At 40.7% G+C, this 27,735-nt stretch overlaps 1 protein-coding gene across 1 annotated transcript in view; it reads right to left on the bottom strand.

The window, feature by feature from the left end:
* The window catches only part of LOC143995991 (carboxypeptidase inhibitor SmCI-like), a 220,418-nt gene extending 209,611 nt beyond the window's left edge, over window positions 1–10,807 (bottom strand). The window contains exons 1-2 of the mRNA XM_077490782.1: window positions 10,686–10,807; window positions 3,669–3,830 (exon numbers count right to left, since the gene is read on the bottom strand). Coding sequence (XP_077346908.1) covers window positions 3,669–3,830; window positions 10,686–10,764 — 241 coding nt within the window. The 5' untranslated portion in view covers window positions 10,765–10,807. The remainder of the gene's footprint in view (window positions 1–3,668; window positions 3,831–10,685) is intronic.
* Window positions 10,808–27,735: the final 16,928 nt, after the last annotated feature.

Below are 27,735 nucleotides of genomic sequence, written 5' to 3'. Positions count from 1 at the left end.
TAAAGTCATACAGCAACATACAATGATGACACACAATAAAAATACCTGGGTTGCAGGTGCGGTCGCACTCTTCCTTAGTAAGAAAATTGTTTTCATTTCCTTGACAACCACCATAGATGAATATCTTGCAAGTTTTTGCCTCCTGATCATAGTAATAGCGATCTATGTGCACCTTACATGGACCGGTGTCTGGAGGCTGATCACAGACTAGAACTGGAAAGAAACAACTAAATATCAAATATCAATGGAAGAGATAATTGGTGATAAAGACGACTGTTGGAACCTTACTGAAAAGTTCCATGGAGGATGGAAGACTCTTGTCTCGCAGTCTTTGGTAAGAAATTTGCATTTTTACTTGACAACCCTCATAACTAAATATCTGGCAATACCCGTCTCCTTATAGTAATATCATTCTACATACACCTTACATGGACTGATGTCTGGAGGCAAGTCACAGGCAATGGAAAAAGAGATAAAGAGTGGAATCCATGAGTCTGTCCTGTGATAGGAACTCAATTTTATATGCAAATGAATGTTCACCACTGATAATGCTCTCTTGTTCCAGGTAACATCTGGGAACAGAAGCCGGTCAAAGAGACCTCTCTTTGAGCTTCCAACACATAGACAGTAACAGAATCAGTGTTCATTTCACCGACTAAATTAACACTATTTTTAAAATGCAGATGACTAAAATGGCATTTTATTCAAAAGACTGATGCCGCATACACGCGATCAGAAATTCAGCCAGCAAAAGACCGATGAGAGCTTTTGGTTGGAAAATGCGACTGTGTGTACAGTAAATCTGAGCTGAAATAAAGTCATACTGCAACATACAATGATGACACACAATAAAAATACCTGGGTTGCAGGTGCGGTTGCACTCTTCCTTAGTATAAAAATTGTTTCTATTTCCTCGACAACCACCATAGACGAAAATCTTGCAAGTTTTTGCCTCCTGATCATAGTAATAGCGATCTATGTGCATCTTACATGGACCGGTGTCTGGAGGCTGATCACAGACTAGAAATGGAAAGAAACACCTAAATATCAAATATCAATAGAAGAGATAATTGGTGATAAAGGTGACTGTTGGAACCTTACTGAAAAGTTCCATGGAGGATGGAAGACTCTGGTCTCGCAGTCTTCTTTGGTAAGAAAATTATTTGTATTTTTACTTGACAACCCTCATAACTAAATATCTGGCAAATACGCTTTTTCCTTATCATAGTAATATTGTTCTACATACACCTTACATGGACTGATGTTTGGACGCAAGTCATAGGCAATGGAAAAAGAGATAAAGAGTGGAATCCATGAGTCTGTCCTGTGATATGAACTCAATTTTATATGCTAATGAATGTTCACCACTGATAACGCTCTCTTGTTCCAGGTAACATCTGGGAACAGAAGCCGGTCAAAGAGAAACCTGGCCTGTCTCTCTTTGAGCTTCTAACACATAGACAGTAACTGAACCAGTGTTCATTTCGTCGACTAAATTAACACTATTTTAGTCAACTAAAATACGACTAAAACTAAAATGAAGATGACCAAAATACAACTAAAATGGCATTTTAGTCAAAAGACTATGACTAAAACAAAATCAAAAATTGACATCAAAATGAACACTACTGTGCTGGCCATTTCTAAATCGGCAACATAATTCCATCCAGAGCCTATAATAATGGTACATTAAAGTTTAACCACTTGAACAGCGGTGGCGACCAGTCCATAAGTGGCACAGGGGCGTCGCCCCCCCTAATCTCAATGCTGGGAGCCTAACTCATAGGTTTCTATGAGTTTTTTTTTTTTAAAGCCCATGATTAGAGCCTGGGGCTCTAATTGGCTTCAAAAAGGTTTGGCCCCGCACCAGAACCCACCCGGCTTCTCCTCCTGGCCAATCAGGACAGGAGGTGGATCTTAAAGCGAAGTTTCAGTCCCCCAAACAGAAACAAAGAAAAATGTGGGTTGTTTTTTTTTTTTCAAAATTTTTTGTATTTTTTTGTTTACATAGCAAAAGAATAAAAACAGTGGTGATTACACACCACAGAAAATAAAGTCCTATCTATTAGACATGTGTGGTTCATTTTGTTTTGAACTGAAATTCTATAACCATCTTCTGAAAGTTTTTTCATACTTTTCTAATACGAATAGCTTTCAAATTCAAAACTGTTTTCCAATTTCCAAAGGGAATAAAATAGAATAGAATTAAAAAAAATAATGGACTAGAAAAGAATATAACAGAAAAAAAAGAATAGAATATAATAGAGAAAAAAGGAACAAAACAGAATAGACTTGAATATAATAGCAACAAATAGAATAGAACATAGAATATAACCATCTTCTGAAATCTGAATTTCAAATAGAATAAATTTGATTTCAAATACATAAGAAAAGAAATAGAAAAAAAAATAGAATAGAATAGACTATAATATAATAGAAAAGAATACAATTAAAAAACAATAAAATAGAAAGGATATAACCTTTTCTCAAAATTCAAATAGAATCAATTAAAATTTACATTTAAATAGAAAAGAGTAGATTTGAATAGAATATAAAATAACAGAATAGCATAGAAAAAAAAACAGAATAGAAAGAATATAACCATCTTCTGAAATTCAAATATCAAATAAAATATATTTGAATAGAAAAACTAATACAATAGAAAAGAATAGAAAAGAGAAGAATTGAAAATAAAATAAAAGAATAGAAAACAAAAGACTAGAATAGAAAAAAATTAAAAAAAACAATAGAATTAAACTAGAAAAAGTAGTGTGTACAGTAAATCTGAGCTGAAATAAAGTCATACAGCAACATACAATGATGACACACACAATAAAAATACCTGGGTTGCAGGTGCGGTTGCACTCTTCCTTAGTATGAAAATTGTTTCCATTTCCTAGACAACCACCATAGACGAAAATCTTGCAAGTTTTTGCCTCCTGATCATAGTAATAGCGATCTATGTACGCCTTACATGGACCGGGGTCTTTAGGCTGATCACAGACTAGAACTGGAAAGAAACAACTAAATATCAAATATCAATGGAAGAGATAATTGGTGATAAAGACGACTGTTGGAACCTTACTGAAAAGTTCCATGGAGGATGGAAGATTCTTGTCTCGCAGTCTTTGGTAAGAAATTTGCATTTTTACTTGACAACCCTCATAACTAAATACCTGGCAATACCCGTCTCCTTATCATAGTAATATCATTCTACATACACCTTACATGGACTGATTTTTGGAGGCAAGTCACAGACAATGGAAAAAGAGATAAAGAGTGGAATCCATGAGTCTGTCCTGTGATATGAACTCAATTTTATATGCAAATGAATGTTCACCACTGATAATGCTCTCTTGTTCCAGGTAACATCTGGGAACAGAAGCCGGTCAAAGAAAGACTTGGCCTGTCTCTCCAACACAGACAGTAACCGAACCAGTGTTCATTTCACCGACTAAATTAACACTATTTTTAAAATGCAGATGACTAAAATGGCATTTTATTCAAAAGACTATGACTAAAACTGATGCCGCGTACACACGATCGGAAATTCAGGAACGCAAAAGACTGATGAGAGCTTTTGGTTGGAAAATGCGACCGAGTGTACAGTAAATCTGAGCTGAAATAAAGTCATACAGCAACATACAATGATGACACAATAAAAATACCTGGGTTGCAGGTGCGGTCGCACTCTTCCTTAGTATGAAAATTGTTTCCATTTCCTCGACAACCACCATAGACGAAAATCTTGCAAGTTTTTGCCTCCTGATCATAGTAATAGCGATCTATGTGCATCTTACATGGACCGGTGTCTGGAGGCTGATCACAGACTAGAAATGGAAAGAAACACCTAAATATCAAATATCAATGGAAGAGATAATTGGTGATAAAGACGACTGTTGGAACCTTACTGAAAAGTTCCATGGAGGATGGAAGACTCTGGTCTCGCAGTCTTCTTTGGTAAGAAATTTGCACTTTTACTTGACAACCCTCATAACTAAATATCTGGCAATACCGTCTCCTTATCATAGTAATATCATTCTACAAATAATGAATATAAAGGGGTGGGTCCTGCGCAAATCGTGCCACTCAAATAAAATACACAAATTCAAAATAATATAAATATGTGCATACATACAATGCCGTGAAAAAAATATAGTCCAAAAAACAGCACGCATAAAAATATATAAAAAATATATAAAAAAATGGAAAAAAGGTTTAATGATAGAACAATAATAAAATGTCTGCTACTCAAGGCTCCCAGAACTCTCACCTTTAAACGAAGTGAATAAGCAAATCAAACAAACTCCAGGATTCTCTTATTTCATTCATAAATAATAAATAATAGCCATCAGGAAATCCAAAGGAGGGATGCAATGATACAATTCCGCCACTAGAGGGCCAGTCCCAGCTTCCAGAATAGGTGAAATGAAGAAGTCACATGACGTAACGCGTAGGGATTGGCCAGAGGACGAACCGGAAGTAGAGTAAGGCGGGAGGAAGTTGTCATTATACCCTCTTCCTGATTGTGCTTGTTTTTGCAATTAAAATGTGAGAGTCTTTACTGCTTTTTAATAAATCTACCTGCCGTTTTTTAAACTACTACACTATGGAAGTCTCCTGTTTCTCTCTCTCCCCCTCCTCTCTCTTATTTTGAGCCATACACTGTGAAATAGAAGTGAAGATCCATTTCACCTATTCTGGAAGCTGGGACTGGCCCTCTAGTGGCGGAATTGTATCATTGCATCCCTCCTTTGGATTTCCTGATGGCTATTATTTATTATTTATGAATGAAATAAGAGAATCCTGGAGTTTGTTTGATTTGCTTATTCACTTCGTATAAAGGTGAGAGTTCTGGGAGCCTTGAGTAGCGGACATTTTATTATTGTTCTATCATTAAACCTTTTTTCCATTTTTTTTATATATTTTTTATATATTTTTATGCGTGCTGTTTTTTGGACTATATTTTTTTCACGGCATTGTATGTATGCACATATTTATATTATTTTGAATTTGTGTATTTTATTTGAGTGGCACGATTTGCGCAGGACCCACCCCTTTATATTCATTATTTGATAGTTGGTGCTCACTATTTTGTCCTGCTGCATTTTTTAGTTAGCATTTGCACTTTATATCACTCAGGCTCTTTTTCACAGCATCTGTGTTTCATTATATCTGATTTTGGATTTTGTTCCACTTTAGTCACTTATTACCACTTAGCGGCGTGAAGGCTGACCACTTTTAATATCATTCTACATACACCTTACATGGACTGATGTTTGGAGGCAAGTCACAGGCAATGGAAAAAGAGATAAAGAGTGGAATCCATGAGTCTGTCCTGTGATAGGAACTCCATTTTATATGCAAATGAATGTTCACCACTGATAATGCTCTCTTGTTCCAGGTAACATCTGGGAACAGAAGCCGGTCAAAGAAAGACTTGGCCTGTCTCTCTCTCTGAGCTTCCAACACATAGACAGTAACAGAACCAGTGTTCATTTCACCGACTAAATTAACACTATTTTAGTTGACTAAAATACGATTAAAACTAAAATGCAGATAACTAAATGGCATTTTATTCAAAAGACTATGACTAAAACTGATGCCGCGTACACACGATCGGAAATTTAGCCAGCAAAAGACCGATGAGAACTTTTGGTTGGAAAATGCGACCGTGTGTACGCTCCACTGGACTTTTGCTGGCGGAATTCCCACCAGCAAAAGATTGAGAGCAGGTTCTCTATTTTTCAGTCGGAAAAAGTTCTTATCAAAAAATGCATTCGTCTGTATGCAATTCCGACGCGCAAAATTCCTTTGCATGCTCGGAAACAATGCAACGCATTTTCTCGGCTCGTCGTAGTGTTGTACGTCACCGCGTTCTTGACGGTCGAAAGTTTGGAGAACTTCTGTGTGACCGTGTGTATGCAACCCAAGCTTGAGCGGAATTCTGTCGGAAAAACCATCCAAGATTTTTCGGACGGAAATTCCTCTCGTGTGTACGCGGCATGAATCAAAATGAACACTACTCTGCTGGCCATTTCTAAATGTGCAACACGATTCCATCCAGAGCCTATAATAATGGTACATTAAAGTTTAACCACTTCAGCTCTGGAAGGTTTTACCCCCTTCCTGACCAGGCCATTTTTTTGGTGATATGGCACTGCGTTGCTTTAAATGACTATTGCTCTGTCGTGCGACGTTGTACCCAAATAAAACTGATCTTATTTTCTCACAAATAGAGCCTTCTTTTAGTGGCATTTGTTCACCCCTGCGTTGTTGTTGGGTTTTTTTTTTGCGCTATAAATAAAAATAAAAACGTACAATTTTGAAAAAAATTTAATATATATTTTTTACCTTCTGCTAAAAAATAAATAAAAAAATCCAATAAAAACATGTAAAGGATCAAATTTCTTCATACATTAATGCCAATATGTATTCTGCTACATGTTTTTGGTAAAAAAAAATAAAAAATCCCAATAAGCGTTTATCGATTGGTTTGCGCAAAAGTTATAGCGTCTACAAACTATTGGATATATTTATGTAATTTTTATTTATTTTATTGTTTTTACTGGTAATGGAGGCGATCAGCGACATTGCGGCAGACAGATCTGACACTAAGTGACACTTTTTGGGGACCAGTGACACCAATACGTTGATCAGTACTAAAAATAATGCACTGTCGCTGTATATATGACACTAGCAGGGAAGGAGTTAACATCAGGGGCGATCAAAGGGTTAACTGAGCACCTAGGGAGTGATTTCTAACTGTGACTGGAGGGAAACAGATCTGTGTTTCTGCTCAGCAGAAACAAAAGATCTCCATCTCCCTCCCTTACAGAACAGCAGTCTGCCCTTTACATAGGCAGACCTCCGTTCTGCCTCACCTGTGAGTGATTGGCAGGTCCCAGTGGCCATCGCGCCCTAGAGTCGAAGTGAGGAATCATGTACAGGTATGTGATTTTGCACTTAAGGGCCGCCCTGCCGCATATATGTACATGGGGCAGTCTTTAAGTGGTTAAACATGTATTGCACTATTCCACTACCACATAAGAGTAAGTAAGGGGGCATCTACTAAGCTGCTGAAAGAGAAATAATTATGAAAAGAAGGCTTTTCTTATAGGCAGGCAGGGGAAGTAAGAATTTATGGGCAGGCGCAGTGTTTCCTAGAGGAAGAGGAGGTGACTATCTCTCATAGTGGCTGTCCTGAATGACGATAAGGGAAAACTGCTTTTCTTATATTTTTTCTTAATATTTAATATTGGTAATATATTCAGGTAATATGTGCAATGGCATTACAGCCAACAGAGGTTACTGTTTTTTTGTATTTTAACCACTTCCCGCCCAGCCTAAAGCTGAATGACGGCTGGGAAGTGGTTCAGTTATCCTGAGTGGGCATCATATGACGTGGAGGGCGGGCATTGCGACAATCGGTGGTCCGGCGTGTCAGTCTGACACACCACTACACCGATTTCTGAGGGAGGCTCTTTACCACGTCATCAGCCGTGTCCAATCACGACTGATCACCATGTAAACAGGAAGAGCCATTGATCGGCTTTTCCCCACTCGCATCTGACAGATGGATTCTCTCCTGGATTGTTTATCAGCGCAGCTTCCCCCCCCCCCCCGCGTATGCCCACAGTGGACCACATGACCACTAGGGAAACCCCCACGGCCACCAGGGGTGCATTGCAAATGTCCAAAATAAGCCAATCAGTGCACTGACTGGCACCATTCATACATAATGACAGATCAGTGATGCCCAGCAATTCCACCCATCAGTGCCATCCAAAAGTGTATGTAGTGCATGTTCAACCCTTAATATCAGAAACAACAACATGTTATTAGATTTTTACTGCAGGAGTATATAATTTGTTTGGAAATTGTAGAGACATGCTTAAATAATGCATTACAAATTAACGTAAACCCATTTGATTGTAGTTGACTAAAACAATTCACATGACTAAAATATAACTAAGCCCTTGTACACACGGTCGGACATTCTGCCAACCAAATCCGTTGGATTTTGTCCGACGGATTGTGTCCGAAACTGTTGCATACACACGGTCGGACGATGTTGTCGGAAAATCTGATCGTTCAGAACGTGATGACGTTATTTCGTTACGATGGGACTACGTTCAGGCTAGTAGCCAATAGCTTTGGTGTAGGAATTTGATCTGAGCATGCGTGGCACTTTATCCGATCTGAATTCTCTACACATGATCGGAGTATGTCTGACGGATATTCCGATGGATTCTCCGAAACACGGTCCGATAGGACACATTCCGACGGATTCTCCGACCGTGTGTACAAGGGCTTAGACTAAAATGGCATTTTAGTCAAAAGACTATGGGGGTTATTTACTAAAGACAAATCCACTTTGCACTACAAGTGAAATTGCACTAAAAGTGCACTTGGAAGTGCAGTCGCTGTAGATCAGAGGGGGACATGCAAGGAAAATAAAAAATAAAAAAACATAATTTTAGCTTGCACATAATTGGATGTTAAAATCAGCAGAGCTTCCCCTTATTTCAGATCTACCCCTCAAATTTACAGCGACTGCACGCCCAAGGGCACTTTCAGTGTAATTTCAAGTGCACTTTACACTTGTAGTGCAAACTGGATTTGCCTTTCATAAATAACCCCCAATGGCTGAAACAAAATCAAAATTTGAAGTCAAAGTTAACACTGAACCGAACAACCCAGCTGAGATTAGTCATCAGAGCTTCAGGGGGAAAAAAATATGGTTCACAGGATTGGGAATTGATCATAGTCTTTCCCAGTAAAACCAACCCCATAAAAAAAAAAAGTTGCAATCAACCCAATCTATAACTGGCCTATTCAGCAAGGTGCACATAGAAGGGCAAGGCACATCACAAACAAAAGATTTCACAGCATATTTACCGACCAGCCTGCAAAACAACCAAATTGGACCTGTCTAATGCCCCGTACGCACAATAGGATTTTCTGACAACAAAATCCATGAGATTTTTTTTTCTACGGATGTTGGCTTAAACTTGTCTTGCATACACACGGTCACACAAAGTTGGTTGGAAATCCCAAACGTCAAGAACGCGGTGACGTACAACACGTACAATGAGCCGAGAAAAATGTTCATTAGCCAGTGCTGCTCTTTTGCTTGATTCTGAGCATGCGTGGCACTTGCCGTCAGAATTGTGTGCTCAGGATCGGAATTTTGTTGTCGCAAAATTTGAGAACCAGATGTCAAATTTTGTGTGACGGAAATTCCTATGGAAAATGTGTGATGGAGCCTACACACACGGTCGGAATTTCCGACAACAAGGTTCTATCACACATTTTCCATCAGAAAATCCTATTGTGTGTACAGGGCATAACAGTTTATGTTAAAGTGGTTGTAAACCCTTACAAACCAGAGATTAAGGCTTACCTGTAGGTCCAAGCAATATCTCCTAAACCTATATGGTTTAGGAGATATTTGCCCGAAAACGGGCACCGCTGTCTACGGCGCATGCGCCGTAGACAGCGGCACGCAGGCGCACTGAACGCGGCAGTTCCAAAAATGGAGCTGCCGCATTTGTCGACTCCCGTGCGCATGCGCGGGAGTGACGTCATCGCGGCTTCGCCGAATGACAGCGGCGGGGCTGCGAGACGCCACCAGCAAGATGGATGCGGCGGACTACCGGGGACAGCGTGACTTCGCTGGCTCCTGTGTCAGGTAAGTGACACATAATGGGCTACTATGCGATGCATAGTAGTCCATTATGCTTTACCTTTGCAGGGAAAAAAAGAGGAAGTAAACTCATCAGGGTTTACTTCCTCTTTAAAAACCCTCTGTTATTAAAGAGGAAGTAAACCCTGATGGGTTTACTTCCTCTTTTTTTCCCTGCAAAGGTAAAGCATAATGGACTACTATGCATCGCATAGTAGCTCATTATGTGTCACTTACCTGACACAGGAGCCAGCGAAGTCGCCGCTGATCCCTGTAGTCCGCCGCGTCCATCTTGCTGGTGGCGTCTCGCAGCTCCGACCAATGACAGCGGCGAAGCCGCGATGACGTCACTCCCGCGCATGCGCACGGGAGTCACGCCTCGCAGCTCCGCCGCTGTCATACGGCGAGGCCGCGATGACGTCACTCCCGCGCATGCGCACGGGAGTCGACAAATTTGGCAAATCCATTCTTGGACTTGCCGCATTTAGTGCGCATGCGCGCCGCTGTCTACGGCGCATGCGCCGTAGACAGCGGTGCCCATTTTCGGGCAAATATCTCCTAAACCATATAGGTTTAGGAGATATTTCTTGGACCTACAGGTAAGCCTTAATCTAGGCTTACCTATAGGTCCAAGTTGTTTGGAAGGGTTTACTTCCCTTTTAATGTAAACTGTTGGACAGGCCAATTTGGTTATTTTGCAGGCTGGTCGGTAAGTGTACTGGGAAATCTTTTGTTTGTATGTGATCAGCCCCAGTACATGTTTTGTAAAGAACAGGCAAAGATCCAGGTTTCTATACCAAAAGGGACCATAAAGCCACAAATTCTTATCTTTTCTAGACAACATAGTCAATTTTACATATATATATATATATATATATATATATATATATATATATATATATATATATATATATATATATATATATATATATATATATATATACATATATATACACACACACACACACACACACACTGCAATGTCGGCAAAACTTACCTCCAGCTGTAGAGAATGAGATGAACTGAACCAGCAACAGACTGGCAGCAATCACAGCAAGGGAACATATGGTTGTCATGTTGAAGTCTTGTCCACCAAAGGCAATGAAGAGTCAGTGTTACTCTGCAGACTGATCCCAGATTCCTGGTTGATAGTTATAGAGAGGAGAGACCACACCCACAGCAAGACCGGACAAGTCTATTGGTCTGCCCCTGGGAGTGGTCTCAATACCTCTGATGGAGGGAGGTCATCTCCAATATTTATCTTCACAGTCAACATCAGAATTTGCATTGCAGAAATGTCAAAACTTAATACAAAACAAAACTACGAATAGAAAAAGATAAAGGTTTATCAATCACTATCTTGGAAATTAAGAGCATTGGAGACCTGGGCATTTTCTAGGAGGAGGGGTGTGAACAGCGACGGCCAAACCATAAGGGGCACAGGGGTGTCACCCCCCTAATCTCCATGCGGGCCGCCAAACTCATAGGTTTTCTATGAGGTTTTTTTTTTTTATGAAGCACAAGATTAGATCCTGGCTCTCTAATTGGCTTCAAAAAGGTTGGGCTCTGTTCCCTCGAACCCACCCACTTGTGACATTAGCAAATCAATATTCGCTATTGTCTTCCGGCTTATCCTCCTGGCCAATCAGGACAGGAGGTGGGTCTTAAGGGGGAGTTCCAGTCCCCTAAACATTTCTTTTTTTTTTAAAGACTTCTCTGTAATTGTCAAAACCTGTAAATGAACATTTCTAACATTTATTTATTGTGCTTTTACTTTCTTGAAAAATAGTTTGTTACTCACAGATCTCGGAAGCAGGCAGGTTTCATTTTGGCTGTGGGCATCTGAAGCCCTCCTGTGTTCATTAGTGATGCCCAGTTCATGAACCAATCGTTCTTTTGAATTGATTCTTATCAGTGAACTGGATGAATCAATTCATCTGACTGAACTGATCCGTTTGCAACAGTTCACTATGGACTCAATAGCAGCACAGCAGAGCAGGTCTGGTAATATGATTCTAGAGTGGGAATGCTCAGCCCCTCCCTGCAGCCAATCCGCCCAATCACAGCACACTGAACTGGATACAAACTTAAAGTGATTATAAAGGATCGTTCTTCTTTTTCTTGTTTTTTAACCTCTTCAGCCCGGAAGATTTGGCTACTGAATGACCAGGCCATTTCTTGCGATTTGGCACTGCACCTCTTTACTGACAATTGTGCGGTCGTGCAGCGCTGCACCCAAACAAAATTGATGTCCTTTTTTACCCACAAATAGAGCTCTCTTTTGGTGGTATTTGATCACCTCTGCGTTTTTTTATTTTTTGCACTATAACAAAAAAAGAGCTACAATTTTGAAAAAAAACACAATATTTAGGACTTTTTGCTATAATAAATAGCCCAATTTTTTTTTTAAAAGGGCTATTTTTTTCTCAGTTTAGGCCGATATTTATTCTTTTACATATTTTTGGTAATAAAAATTACAATAAGAGAATATTGATTGGTTTTCGCAAAAGTTATAGCGTCTACAAAATAGGGGATATGGGGAACTGGGGTCTGCATCACCTGTGATGTGGTGGAGCAATCAGAGGCACATATTGTTATTAATTATTTTAAGGACCAGGTAGGCACAATAACTATTATGTATAAAAACAACTGATCATGTTAATACCCAATGTGACCACAATGAAGTTTAATCATTTTCTTGATGATGTATCAACCAATGTATTTTATTATGCTAATGATATGTTTATTCTATGTAATATAGATGAAATCTGTGGTATATGCAAAACCTTGACGAAGAAATCATGAGAAACATGTTGGTTCTACTTATCAACGCATCAGATTAGGATTATCAAGTATTGTCTCGTGGTCCATCAAATACGCTATGAACATGTATTTTTATATGTTTTTGATACGCTTAATAAATGTATATCTTTTTTTTAAAATTGGTGTCTTATGTGCCTACCCTATCAATAGACCGTTTCTCAATTAAAATCCCATTATTCTCCCCCCTCTTTTTTCACTGTTCATAGTTTGTATTAAGACGCGATCAGTCTCTTCTCCCATCAGAGAACTGGGATCTGTGTGTTTACACACACAGATCCCGCTTCTTCGTGTGTCATGAGCGACCGTGGGAGCCCAACGGTCATCGCAAATGCCGAGACTCACATCGGCTCCGGGGGGGATCAGCGGGCAAGCAGTGGGCACACGCACCCCTAGTGGCCACGGTGCGAAGGGACGTTAAATAACGTTGTTTCACCCAGCCGTGCCATTCTGCCACAGTAAAACTGCGGCGGCTGGTCGGCTAGTGGTTAAATAACAAACATGTCATACTTACCTCCACTGTGCAGCACGTTTTGCACAGAGTGGCCCCGAACCTTGTCTTCTGGGGTTCCTTGGTGGCTCTTGCGAGTCCCAGCATCAGATAACCCCCTAGGAGAAGTGCTCTCCCAGCTCCAGCATTTGCGTCCATAGACACGAATGCAAGACTCGTCATTGGATTTGATTGACAACAGAGTGAGCCAATGGCTGTGCTGCTATCGATCTATCCAATCAAGAGACGAGACCCCGTGGAGAGAGGGAGAGCGCGTCCCGCCAAGGGAAATTTGGGGCTCGGGTAAGTAAAATGGCGGGGGGGGGGGGGGCTGGGGTCCGGTCAGTGGCAGGTGTTTTTTCATGAGGGTTTACCACCCCTTTAAAACAGTTGAGTACACAGTAGTAAAGGAATGATATGATTTGTTAGTACAACACTGTACGCTGCAAGAATCATGAGTCACCACCAGTAGAACAATACACGAAATAAATGATCAGGTAGAAGCAGTGATAAGGTACAGACTAGGGATGAGCTTTGAGTTCGAGTCCTGCGTTACATCAGAGGGGAGGCGGGGTCAACCATACATCATTGGGGAACCCCTGGCTTCCATATTATAGACACCCCCCAGGTATGAAATTTAAAGGAATATTACACTTTTATTGTTTCACTTTAATCATTATTAAAATCACTGCTCCTGAAAAAACTGCAGTTTTTAAAACTTTTTTTTGCATTGATACATGTCCCCTGGGCAGGACCCGGGTCCCCAAACACTTTTTAGGACAGTAACTTGCTTATTAGCCTTTAAAATGAGCACTTTAGATTTTGAACGTTCGAGTACCATAGACTTTAATAGAGTTCTAATGTTCACACGAAGTTTAGGTCTGTTCGCGGGTTCTGGGGCGAACCGAACAGGGGGGTCTTCGGCTCATCCTTAGCACAGACCGCCCCTTTTCACACTTGTGCGACTTGTCCTGCGACTTGGGACTGCAAAGTCGAATTACAAGTCATACCCCATGATTTCCAATGGGTACCGTTCCTATCTGTGCGACTTCAAGGTCCCTGTACTACTTTGGCTCGACTTTGATGTGACTTGAGGCAGAGACCTCAGGATTACACAGGCATTGCTTCAAGTTGCATCAAAAATTGTGCGGCTTTCAAGTCGCACAAGTGTAAAAGGAGCCTTAACCCTGGTTCACATTGATGCGATTTGACATGTCAAAACGGCAGCAATTGCCGGAAATGGCACTGTCCGAATCAGTGCAACGCCGCACCGATTTCCAAAAGTAGTTTCTCTACTACTTTTGGCGATTTCAGGGTGCGATTTCCATTGACGTCTGTGCAGAAACCCACACAGATGTCTCGGGAATTCTCCTCCCCCCCAACCCGAAGTCGGGACTGACATGCGGGAATGAAAGCTAGGGATTTCAGCTGAACTCACACGCTTTCATTCCCGCAGCTCAGCGTGAAATGGGGTTTAACGATTGGATTTTTACTACCCTGGTTGTAAAATCCAATCATACGCATGCACTGTAGAGACCACGGACAAATCTGATGGCTAGCAATGTTAACTGTGAGGTTGGCCTATCAGAATGCAGTTCACATGCACAAAAACCCGCTTTGGGGGGGCATGGCTTGTGCGCGACCGTAGATGGCTGCCTGAGCTGAGAGCTCCGCACACCGGACCGGATGGAAAACAACTTAGAGGGCTTTCCAGCACCATCCTCGGCACAGCTTTATTCCCTGACATCCCCCACGAGCTCCGCCGCCGACATGTCCCGCAAACGGGGTCAGGAATCGGGGACATGTCCCGCAAACGGGGTCAGGAATCGGGTCCAAATCGGCTATAATCCTTTGCTTACAGGCCCCACCACGCACAGCACAGAGAGCAAGATGGTGCCACCAGAGGTACAGCACGACATTTCCTGAGCTTTAAAGGGCTCTGTGGAGACCATGCACATGAAAGGGGGCAAGGATTACCTCCATGCTTCTCTCAAAACCCCTCACCGCAACCCCAGTCTCCCAGAGCCCAGCAAAATCGAGGATGCGGATGGATCTGACTGGACAGGCCTCAGATACTGTGAGTACAGGCCTACATAATGATGCAGCTATATCTTCCGTGCAGTCCTCAATAGCTCAGTTTCCAACTATGGGGCAACCAGTTCTGGACACTTCTATGAAGGATATGCTCATGTTATTGCAATCTTCTCTCATGACTAACCTATCATCACTGATTAATAAGTTTTCATTAGAAATTAAGCATATGGAAAATAGGGTGCGATCCATTGAGCATAGAATGGAGGAGTGTACTGAAACAGTAAATTGAATTGATGGATGCCTATCATGATCATAAGCGGGTCAAATCTAAGCTCGCGGACCTCGAGGACCGCTCCAGGCGCAATAATATTAAAATCCCCGGTATTTCAGAATCTATCCAACTTAAAGAATTGCATAACTTCGCTAGCACCATGTTCTCTAGCATTCTTCCTGAGTTGACGATGGAGCTTACTATTGACCGCATACATAGACTTCCGAAACCACGCCACCTTGAAGTGGACATACCCAGAGATGTTCTTTTAAGCTAAGGAACGTATTCTCATGAAAGCAAGGGAGTTGTCACTCCTACCTGCACCTTACGCAGACATTTAACTTTACGCTGATTTGTCCCAGTACACACTACAAATGAGCAGACAACTTAAATCCATCACAAAGGCCATGAATAAACACAAGATTGTATACAAATGGCACCACCCCGCCACTATATTGGCTACCTATAATAGCATACCTCACACCATATCCACCCTTGAGGGAGGCATGAAGCTCCTCCGTAACTGGAGTATCATTCTTGACCCCCCCCCACTCAACAAGATCCCTCCGGGGTTCCAAACCCTTTTACCTTTGGTGAGGGCTGTGGATCCCACAAGAATAAGCGCCACTGATACTTCAGCCCACAAACCTACTTATGAGCAACTAACTCATAATGGTTCTGCGATTTGACACCTATTTTCTGAACTATACCCCAAACCCTGACCAGTTGCTCCACTTTACTGTTACTGGTCCACCTAGTTGGTCCTTTTTCTTTTTTCTTATTTTTGTTTTCTTATTTTCCTTGTTTTTATCTTTGCCGATTATTTTATATCGGTACCGCAAGGTACCGTAACACAGATCACCTGCTTGCTTAGTTGCAACTAGACTTATCTAACCTGTTTTGTACTTCTATAGTAGCTATCTTGATCCGCTGTTCCCAGTTCCTCAAACAGCAGAGGAGGACATTCTCCAGAACTGTTGCTGAAAGTGCTACACACCCATCTTCCATATTTGCCACTTAACATGGGGTTCACTATTCTCTCCCTAAATGCGAAAGGGTTAAACCACCCTGCCAAGAGGTCCTCCCTATGGAACACTGCTGTCACCCATAATTGTGACATTTTATGCATCCAAGAGACACACTTTGCACTCAACGCTCCCCCTAGCTGTCATCACAGACTATTCCTTCATGTATTCAAATCTTCTTACATCAAAAAACAGCGAGGAGTGATGATCGCTATCAGGAATATGGTGAACTTCTAACTTAAACATTGTGAATCTGATCAGGAGGGATGATATATAATCCTGGTGTGCACAATTAACAATGTTCCGTATACTATTGTTTCTATATACGCTCCTAACTATGGCCAAATGGCTTTTCTTAAAAAGACTATACGTGCTGTAAAGAAGTATCAACAAAGTCACCTTCTGGTATGTGGGGACTTTAACATGGTCCCAAACAATAACATGGACTCAACATCAGGTGTTAAATGACGCTCTTCCCCTTTGGAAGGCTTCATTACTTCTAATGATTTGTATGATGTGTGGAGGTGTTGTCATGCGAGTGAGGGGGACTTTACCTTCCTCTCATCGTGTCACAACACCTATTCACGAATTGATCTGTTTCTTACTGATGAGGTCTTGCTGCAGAGGGTCTCCAAGTCTACCATACACGCCACCACCTGGTCAGATCATGCCCCTATCAGCTTATCTATATCTGATGATTCCCCCCAACCCAATTCCTACATTTGGAGAGCCAACGATTACCTCCTCCGTACCCCTTGTTTCTCCACGCCTATCAAACAACACTGAGAAGAATATTTTGCAATCAACCAAGAGGCTGTATGCGACCCGGTGGTTGTGTGGAACGCCCATAAGGCTGTAATCAGGGGAGTCTTCTTACAAATGGGAGCTAGAGCGAAGAAAGCCAGGACGCAAAAACTGGACAAACTGACAATAGACTTATCCAAGGCTGAGTCCCAAAACAAACTTACCCCTTCCCCCTTCCTCCAAGCAAAAATGTTTACGTTACGCCACGAGTTGAGATCCCTCCTTCTCGAGAAACATGAAAAATCCTACAGATTGCTCAAAGCTAAGTCTTACACTACAGGGAATAAAGCTGATAAAGCAATGTCACTAAAAATCAAAGGGTACAGGAGTAAAACTAAAATCCCTTTCATTCATCACCCTCACTCTAATGAAAAACTCCTCAAACCCCACGCTATCACAAATGCCTTTAGCACATATTACGAAGACCCCTATAACCTTACTGGTCAAATTCACGACTCCATAATGTCACTTTACTCCAACCCCTCAGCCCGGGTGTCCTCAGCTGACACCCTGTCAATAGCCTTCCAAATCTCTAATGGTACTAGACAAGGTTGCCCACTTTCACCTCTGATATTTAACCTCATTATGGAACCACTTGCAGAGAGCAACTAGCGCAAGAGGCATTTATATACTGCTTGGAGAGGCTGTTGGTGAAATCCATAACGGAGTGGTTATCCTAAATGAACCAAAGGCGCATATTCTGGTTTATGTGGTGAGTGGCTATTGCAACAGATGGTGGTGAAGTCACTCATTTGGTGGATAAAAAAAGCACTTTATAAAAGAAGCACCTTATATAGGAGGAAAGGAAGAAGTCATTTTTGACAAAACGACGTAGGGTGAGCGGCGTGCTGACGTCACCGCCATTCCCTGTTGACCAGGAAGGGCGGGCAGTGTTAATAGGAGAGAGCCGGCCGGCTCGTGATTTTACTTACGCTTGTACTCAACTGGAAATCTGTGAGTTTGTTTTGCTTTTATTACGTTCGGATTAAAATTTTATACGGAATTATGCTATGGGAGTCTTTCTTTCTTCTTTTACCTAACAATTACGATGGAATGTGAGACCCTTTAAGAAGGAGTCATAAGAGTTGGAGACGCCAGCAGGACCCATTGGAGAGACCAGGAACGATCGCTTTGTTTCATGCTTGTATGATCTACCTAAAAAGAGATCTTGGCAGCTGGTAAGCCTCACTGAATTAGGTGGTGGATAAAACTTTCTTTCTGGGCGCACCTGCTATACATACACAGGGTGTTTGTAAAGAGTCACTTCAATGGACTGAATTAATGCCTTTGTGCTTCTCTTCCCCTTGGACTTTTTATGTGTTTTAAGTTTGATGATTTTTTGCACAATTTTTGATAGTATACACTGTCTAGTATTTGATACTAGAATTTAATATGTCACAATATTATTATTGTAGTTTATAAGTTTTAGCGCAGCTTTATATTTTTTGGTTTATATAGGAGGAATATACTTGCACTGAGGTGATCACTCACTTAGAACATTAATTTGCACTGGAATGATTTTTCTGTTCTTTTTTACTTTATATATTTTTTGTTGGTATTGTTTACAATATGGAATTGCACTTTATATAGTGGTATTGAATATATATGTCTTCATTAAGGGTGTATTGAGGAAATTATAGAGGTTTTAATATGTGCACGGAAGTTTAAATTTGCATATGGCACTGTGAAAGTAACATTTAATGAGCTGGTATAGAGTGGTAATAGTTAGCGCAATCCATATCATATACATATTTCTTAAATTTGTTTACTCACGAGGTGACATTCATATTTGATTGCAGGAAACTAGGATATAATTTGTTGGTTCCTTTTTGCGTCAGTAGTCTATTGTTTTTTTAGCTACAACCAAAGCCTGGGCCAAACTCATACAACTTACACCTGTCAACTCCATAAATTCCAAGGTAAACATCCCCATTGAAACGCTTCACCACTTAATGGAGTCAACATCATTCCTAAGATGGAAGACGTTGGGCATTAACTATCTATCTGACCTGATAGACAAAAACAAAATAAAATAATTTCCCTCACTTCAGGAAGAATTCCATCTCCCTAGCTTCACCATTTTTCTTTATGTACGCACCAAACATTGTCTTACCTCACTTAAATCGTGGGCATTTACAATTCCCCAGAAGGCATGGATATTTCTTACTTCATCTCCAAAACACAGCAAAGGTATCTCCTTATCTATAATCTATTAAACCAAAAGACTACATTCGCCAAATCTGTGCCATTATACAAATGGGAAAAAGATCTAGGACATACCTTCTCTAGTAACTAATCGGAAAAAGCTTGTAAATCTACATACAAAACCACCAGCTGCTCCACCCTTTGTTTGAAAATGTTTGCCAGACCTCAGGTCAGCTGTGTTTTTTTTTTTTGTACCACTTGTTTGTATTATTGAAATTCTGTACGACATGTCATAAAATATTTTTTCATGTCTCTGTATATCTTGAAAATTGCCAATAAAAACCTATTGAAAAAAAAAAACGCTTTTCATTTGGGCTCGGTTTCCACTAGTGACAGCGCCCAATGGACCGCAAAAATAAACAAAAAAATAAACAAAAATAATGCAACAACTCCACCTCCATGGGAGGCTCCTGCTAACTGACCTTTCTTCCCAATGACAGATGTTATATAGCTGACATAAACGGGGTCACCCATTTGCGTGGCCTTCCTCTGATGTCACGTGAGGTCACCCGTTTACATCACCGAGTGGTCCCACCCTCAGTTATATGACAGCTGTCATCACGAAGAAGAGTCAGTCAACGAGTTGTTGCAGTTTTTTTTTCTTTTTTTCGGTCTGTCGGGCGCTGTCGTCGAAGATGGATATACATCGTGGGACATTTTTATTTTTTTATTTTTTAATAAAGGACTTGACCCAAAGTGTCTCCTGTAATTTTTACTATTTTTGACACTTTTTTTGGTAAGTTGGTAGGGGTCCCCTTGTTAAAGGGGGCTTCCAGATTCCGATAAGCCCCCCGCTGTAGACCCCCACAACCACTAGGCAAGGGTTGGGGGGATAAGACCCTTGTCCTCTTCAACATGGGGACATGGTGTTTTGGGGGGCTCAGATAAGGGTCTGTGTGGACTTTGGGGGGGCCCCTAAGCCATTTTTTTTATTTTGGGGCCTGGTAATTGAAAGGGTTAATCCTGTGTCTAGGGTGGTCCTTTCAACCTCTCAGACCTTAGATCCAATGTATTGTATAAATTCAGAGTACTCTGGAATCAATTCTCGAAGGACAAATAAAACCACACACACACACCATGGCGTCCTTCAAGAACTAATTGTATTGAGTTATTACAAAGTGATTGATATAGTAAATTTCGCGTCACACAGAATAAGACATGCGCAGTAGACATCAAGACGATTACAGCTGGTCAAGACAAAACGCTATTGTTCTTTGTTCTAAGCTAGCTAAATTAATAAAATAAAAAGATAAGAGACAGTACATGATTTCTTCAGTAGCTAAAGGAATGCTGAGAAAATGTGTGAAAGTTTTAGATAAGTGTGTGAGAACAAATGAGTTAGAAGAATCTCATGTTGAGACAGTTATCTGAGAAGTTAAAGGGGTGTTCAAACTGTACATATTTTAAAATGGAAGTTTGTGAATATTAAGATGGCTGACAGAAACAAGATGGATGCTTAACATAACCTTTCAACAATGGACTGGGGGGGGACCCATACTGTTTTTTTTCTATATTGCCAGAATCCGACAATAGATTACAGCCACGATCAGTTTTCAATAAAAAAAATTCCTTTAGAAATTTAATTTTGTTGTTGTACTGTTATAAACACTGGAAAACTGGGCTACTATCCAGGCATACTATAGACACACCCCAGGCACAATATTATAACCACTTCCGGACCGCTGCATGCTGATGTTTGGCCCTACTTTGGGGGTGGATATCATTGTTGTGGCAACAGCTAGCTGCCATAAACCCGGTATCCCCGTGTTCGGCCGGCGGTCCAGTACAAGATAAAAGTGGTCCCTGTGGTGGATTCGCCGCAAGATCACTTTTATTTATGGCGGGGAAGGGCCCCCCTTCCTCCACGATCTGGTACCCTCTGCCGCTTACCGGAGCCGTCAGCAGCGGCGGAGGCGATCGCGTCTGTCCCCTGGACTGACATTGAGACGAGTGAGAGGAAGATGGCCCCCACCCATCTCCATGACACTGCAGGGTGGAAGCGATGTCATAACGTCACTGCCATCCATAGCTCTTAAAGGGGCATTTTATTTTTTAAATTACATTTTTTTAATTTATTTTTATTGCATTTTAGTGTAAATATGAGATCTGAGGTCTTTTTGACCCCAGATCTAATATTTAAGAGGTCCTGTCATGCTTTTTTATATTACATGGGATGCTTACATTCCTTGTAATAGGAATAAAAGTGAATTTTTTTTTTAAACAGTGTAAAAATAAAAAGTAAAAAGTAAAATAAATAAGAAAAAAAAAAAAATGTAAACGCGTCCTGTCCTACCGAGCTCACTTGCAGAAGCGAACGCATACTTGAGTAGCGCCCGCATATGAAAAGGTGGTCAAACCACACATGTGTATTGCCGCGATCAGTAGAGTGAGGGCAATAATTCTAGCCTTAGACCTCCTCTGTAGCACAAAACATGCAACTGGTAGAATTTTTTAAATGTCGCCTATAGAGATTTTTAAGGGTAAAAGTTTGTCGTCATTCCATGAGCAGGCGCAATTTTTAAGAGTGACATGTTGGGTATCAATTTACTCAGTGTAACATTATCTTTCACAATATAACAATTGGGCTAACTTTACTGTTGTCTTATTTTTTAATTCAAAAAAGTGTATTTTTTTTTTTAAAAAGTGCACACGTAAGACCGCTGCGCAAATACGGTGTAACAGAAAGTATTGCAACGACCGACATTTTATTCTCTAGGATGTTAGAAAAAAATGTATAATGTTTGGGGGTTTTAAGTAATTTTCTAGCAAAAAAAAAACCTGTTTTTAACTTGTAAACACCACATCTAAAAAAGAGACCCAGTCCTTAAAGTGGTTAAATGAATATTTCATTATTTTGTTTTACTTTAAGCATTATTAAAATCACTGCTCCTAATATGCATTAATACATGTCCCCTGGGGCAGGACCCAGGTCCCCATACTGTTTTATTCAATGATTTTATTATCTATATTGCCTGGATTGGACAATACATTAAATCAGTTTAAATTACTTATTTTCCTTTAGAAGTGTCATTTTGCTGTGGTATTGTTCTAAACACAGGAAAAATGCACTACTTTACAGGCATACTAAGGAGACCCCCCAGGCATGATATTTAAAGGAATATTTCATTTTTATTGTTTCATTTTAAGCATTATGTAACCTCCCTGGCGGTATGTTTATGTCAGATGTTGTGTCTCAAAGCGGTACAATTATTTTGCATATACATTTGGCGTTTTATTTTGTAGGCCTGTAATTCTTAGCAGTAACACACTTAAATCTGTCCAAACAAGAGTCTAGTAGATATCCCGGGTATGATAAAGTTTGAAACAAAATCCTAAATTATAATATAATAAATAAATATAAACAATTATAAAAAATAATAATATAATAATAATACAATTAATTTCCCCATGATTCACTATCGCTCAATTCTGCAAGTGATTCCAATTTACTATCGCTGTTTTCTAGCTGGTCTAAAACCGCTTTTGATGTAAAGGGACACTTTTTGGTTTTTGGTTGCATTGGACAATCTCCAGTTTCCAGGCAGAAAGAACAGGATATATCATATAAAAGGGCACTGGACAAACCACTAGGGACAAAAGGGATGTGAAATAATTTCATACAGTAATATAATCAGTAAGATTACAGTGTACTGTATGTGTTATGATATTTACATTTTTTTGAATTTCCCGCTGGGGTCCACCCCCTTGCGTTGTGTCACAGGGAACGGAGCCCGGCAAACAGAGGCTTCGGGCAGAGGACACAGCCTGAATACACATTGGGGGGGCATTGCAGGGTCCTGGGGACAAGGTAAGTATACTGCACCGGGATCCTGCAATGCGATCCCAAATGTGGCTTGGGGTTACTGCTAATGGTACTGAAATTTAACCCCGAGCCACACTCGGGAAAACCGCCAGGGAGGTTGACGGTGTCCGCGTGTTCGTACGATTTTTTGCCTGTTCGCAAGTTCTGGTGCTAACTGAACTGGGGGGTGTTCGGCTCACCCCTACTGTGAATACTAGTATCAATATGCAATCACATTAAACTAATTTTATATATATATATATATATATATATATATATATATACACACACACACACACACACACACACACACACATATATATATACACACGAACACACACACACACATATATATATATATATATATATATATATATATATATATATATATATATATATATATACACAGTAATTCAAATGTCCAAAAGTCATAGTTCAAAATTGCAAAAATCAAAAACAAAAAAAGTCCATCATTATTGGTGATATTCTCAATCAAGTGTAAAGTGTTGTAGTGCCAGGTGCTGTAAACAAAATTGGTGCAATCCGTGCTCCCCTCCTGTGTGCCCGCTCACTCACCAGCTGCTTTGGACTCCCATAACAGAAGTCATGTGCGCTTTGCAAATCATCTGAAATACTGAGATTAGCAGTCCTCCAACAAGGCTCCTTCTTTGTAGATAAAGATTCTCCTCATTGATGGTATTATGGCAGAAAAAAAGGGAAAGTATATAGTGTAATTCCATTTATTAAAATTGTAGTAAAAGGACACAGTATTCCACTATTCCACTTTTTTGCCAAAAAGGGAAGTCCGCCGCCACTTGCGTGTCACTTGCACAAAGAGGAGGATCAAGGGTGCTCTGTGCGATTCCATTGCAGGTAAGTATAAACCTCTTTGTTATTTTGAAAAAAAAAGGGGGGTATTAACCACTTTAAAATATCAGGAATATCTTGACAAAGCCAGGGTCACAATGGCTTGTGGGTTGAAAAGTACGGTAGGTGTGATTGAATTGAGAGGAATATTGGACATGGCTTGAGGGGGCATGCCATCAATTGGAAGAATATACCCCCAACATTGGTGGTAAGATGTCAGAGTTGAATATTATAGTTTACATTTAGTGTTCCTGCCCAGACCAATTTTCAGCTTTCAGTACTCTCACATTTTGAATAACAATTACTCAGTCATGCAACACTTTACCCATATGAAATTTGCATCCTTTTTTCACACAAATAGAGCTTTCTTTTGGTGGTATTTAATCACAAGTGGTTTTTTTGTGAAAAAAATGCCTTTTTCTTTGTTTCTGTCAGAAAATTTTGCTAATTAGTATTTTTTCTTCATAAATTTTGGCCAAAATTTATACTTCTACATACTATATCTTTGGTAAAAATAACACAAATCAGTGTATATTATTTGGTCTTTGTGAAAGTTAGAGAGTCTATAAACTATGGTGCCAATCATTGAAAATCGATCACATCTGATCAGGCCTTCAGTACATCAGGTATATCTCATTTCTTGCGACGCAGTCAGGAAAGTACAAATACCCCCCAAATGACCCCTTTTTTTGAAAGTAGACATTCCAAGGTATTAAGTAAGTAGCATGGTGAGTTTTTTAAGTTGTCATTATTTCCAACAATATTTTGCAAAATTAAGTTTTTTGTTTTTCTTTACAAAATTGTCATATTATCAGGTTATTTCTCACACACAGAATATGCATACAACAAATTACACCCCAAAATACATTCTGCTACTCTTCCAAAGTATGTCTATACCACATGTGTGAGACTTTTACACAGCCTGGCTACATACAGAGGACCAACATTGAAATAGCACCTTCAGGCGTTCTACGAGCATAAAATGACACATCTCATTTCTCAACCACCTATTACAATTTTGAAGGCCTTGGAGCACCAGGACAATGGAATTGCCCACAAAATGACCCCATTTTGGAAAGTAAACACCCCAAAGTGTCTTTTTTTACACAAAGTTGTCAATTTATAAGATATTTCTAACACATAGCATGTATATAGCAAAAATTACACCCCTAAATACATTCTGCTACTCTTCCCGCGTATGGCGATACCACATGTGAGAGATTGCGACAGGTACTCAGGTACTCTGATGGACTGTGACAGGTACTTGGGTACTCAGATGAACTGTGACAGGTACTCAGATGAACTGTGACAGGTACTTTGATGTGATGGGTGGTGACAGGTATTTTGATGGGTGATGACAAGTCTTCTTTATTGGGGGGAATCAGTGTGATTGGTGTACACTGTAAGTGGTAATGAGATGTTACTGCAATCTCCTTCTCACACACGATCGGTGTGTGAGGAGGAGAACCCAGTAACATCTCATTACCGCTCTGTATTTACATTTGGCGATGGGCTGTGGAGGGATCACAGCCGATCACGTGGTAAACAGCCGCCGCCCAATGGCTGTTTACCAGCGTCGGTGACGAGCAGTGTTCCCGGGAACACACTGCCACCGACGTGCATGCGCAGTTGATCGCGCACATGCGTCATGCAAAGTGGGGTGGTACCATCAGTGATCGGCTTTGAATTCATCACGGCCGATCACGTATTAAGCAGCTATGCCCAATGATGCCCACCCAGAACAAAAGCCGTGCCGCCTGGCCATCATATGACGCCGGCGGGTGGCAAGCTGTTAGAGGATAAGTTCACATATGGGAACATGTTACATTTTCCCACTGTTGCAGCCACTCGCCATTCCCTCCTCTCACTGTGAAGGCGTACAGGGAGAAGTTCCCAGTACTAGCTATCAATTCTGAAAACAGCGCCGCCAACACGGCCACATCATTCATTTCCACAGCTTAGTGTGAATGAACTACAAGCCTGACATCCTTTGTGACTGTCAGCTTGTAGTTCTCAAATAACTACCATGGTGCTGTTGACCGCTGTGGTAGTTCATTGAGTCGTCCTGTCAGTGTAAAACTATCTGTACAAAAAATCTCTGTTTTTGCAGATGATACTAAGCTAAGTAGGGATGAGCCTGATGTTCGAGTCGAATGTAAGTTCAAATCGAACATCGGCTGTTCAGTTCACCTGTTCGCCGAATAGCAAACAATTTGCGGTGTTCGCAGCAAATTCGAAAGCCGCGGAACACCATTTAAAAGCCTATGGGAGATTAACATGAAAAATCAAAAGTGCTAATTTTAAAGGCTAATATGCAAAGTATTGCCATAAAAAGTGTTTGGGGACCTGGGTCCTGCCCCAGGGTTCATGTATCAATGCATAAAAAGTTTTAAAACCAGAAGTTTTTTCGGGAGCAGTGATTTTAATAATGCTTAAAGTGAAGCAATAAAAGTGAAAGTATTCCTTTAAATTTCGTACCTGGGGGTGTCTATAGTATGCCTGTAAAGTGATGCATTTATCCTGTGTTTAGAACAGTCCCGCAGCAAAATGACATTTCTAAAAGGAAAAAAAGTCATTTAAAACTGCTCGCGGCTGTAATGAATTGTCAGGTCCCAGCAATATAGACAAACTTCATTGAAAAAAACGGCATGGGTTCTCCCCACCTAGTCCATTACCAGGCCCTTTCATTCTGGTATGAATATTAAGGGGAACCCCAAAACAAAATAAAAAAAATTGCGTGGGGGTCCCTCCAAATTCAATACCAGGCCCTTCAGGTCTGGTATGTATATTAAGGGGGAACCCTGCATCATTTTTTTTTAAATGGCGTAGGGGTCCCCCTCAAAATTCATACCAGACCCTTCAGGTCTGGTATGGATTTTAAGGGCAACCCTGCTCCACAATTTAAAAAAAATGGCGTAGGGTTCGCCCAAAAATCCATACCAGACCCTTATCTGAGCACGCAACCTGGCAGGCCACAGGAAAAGAGGGGATCGCCCACCCTCCTGAACTGTACCAGGCCAGATGCCCTCAACATGGGGAAGATGCTTTGGGGTTTGACCCCCAATACACCTTGTCCCCATATTGATGGGGACAAGGGCCTCATCCCCACAAATCTCGGCTGGTGGTTATGGGAGTCTGCGGGCGGGGGGCTTATCAGAATCTGGAAGTCCCCTTTAACAAGGAGACCCCCAGATCCCGCACTCCCATGTGAATTGGTAAGAGGTACATTGTACCCCTACCATTTCACCAAAAAAAGTGTCAAAATTTTTTAAAAAAGACAAGAGAACAGCTTGGGACAAATCCTTTATTAAAAAAATTAAAATTTCCAGCAATGTAAATCCATCTCGTGCTCGTATCGTATAACTAAAGGAAAACTTTTTTTTTTTTGTTTGAAATAGAGTGGGGAGGTATTAGTAGACTTAGTAGACAAATCCACTGCCAAAATACAGGCTTTTCTTTTCTACAGACCCAAGTCCTGCATTCACCCCAGGCAACTCAGAGTAAACGGACACCTAATTTGAATGACCACTGTTGCTGTGTTGCTGGGTCTGGTTAGGGAGCCTCACGACCATGACTTGCTATCATTAGAGACTGAGTCTTTAGGAACCAACTGCTGCTTCATAGATCTATTACTTCATGCAGGGCTTATTGACTGTCCTCAAGCACACCAATGGTGATCAGGTCCCCAATTCTAGCTGGCTGAAGAGTCAGGACCAAATAGCACCCTTT

This window comes from Lithobates pipiens, unplaced genomic scaffold (assembly GCF_037356315.1).
Source record: "Lithobates pipiens isolate NorthernLeopardFrog02 unplaced genomic scaffold, aLitPip1_a1.2 Scaffold_19, whole genome shotgun sequence".
Taxonomy (NCBI): domain Eukaryota; kingdom Metazoa; phylum Chordata; class Amphibia; order Anura; family Ranidae; genus Lithobates; species Lithobates pipiens.
This window is presented reverse-complemented; position numbering and strand designations above follow the sequence as displayed.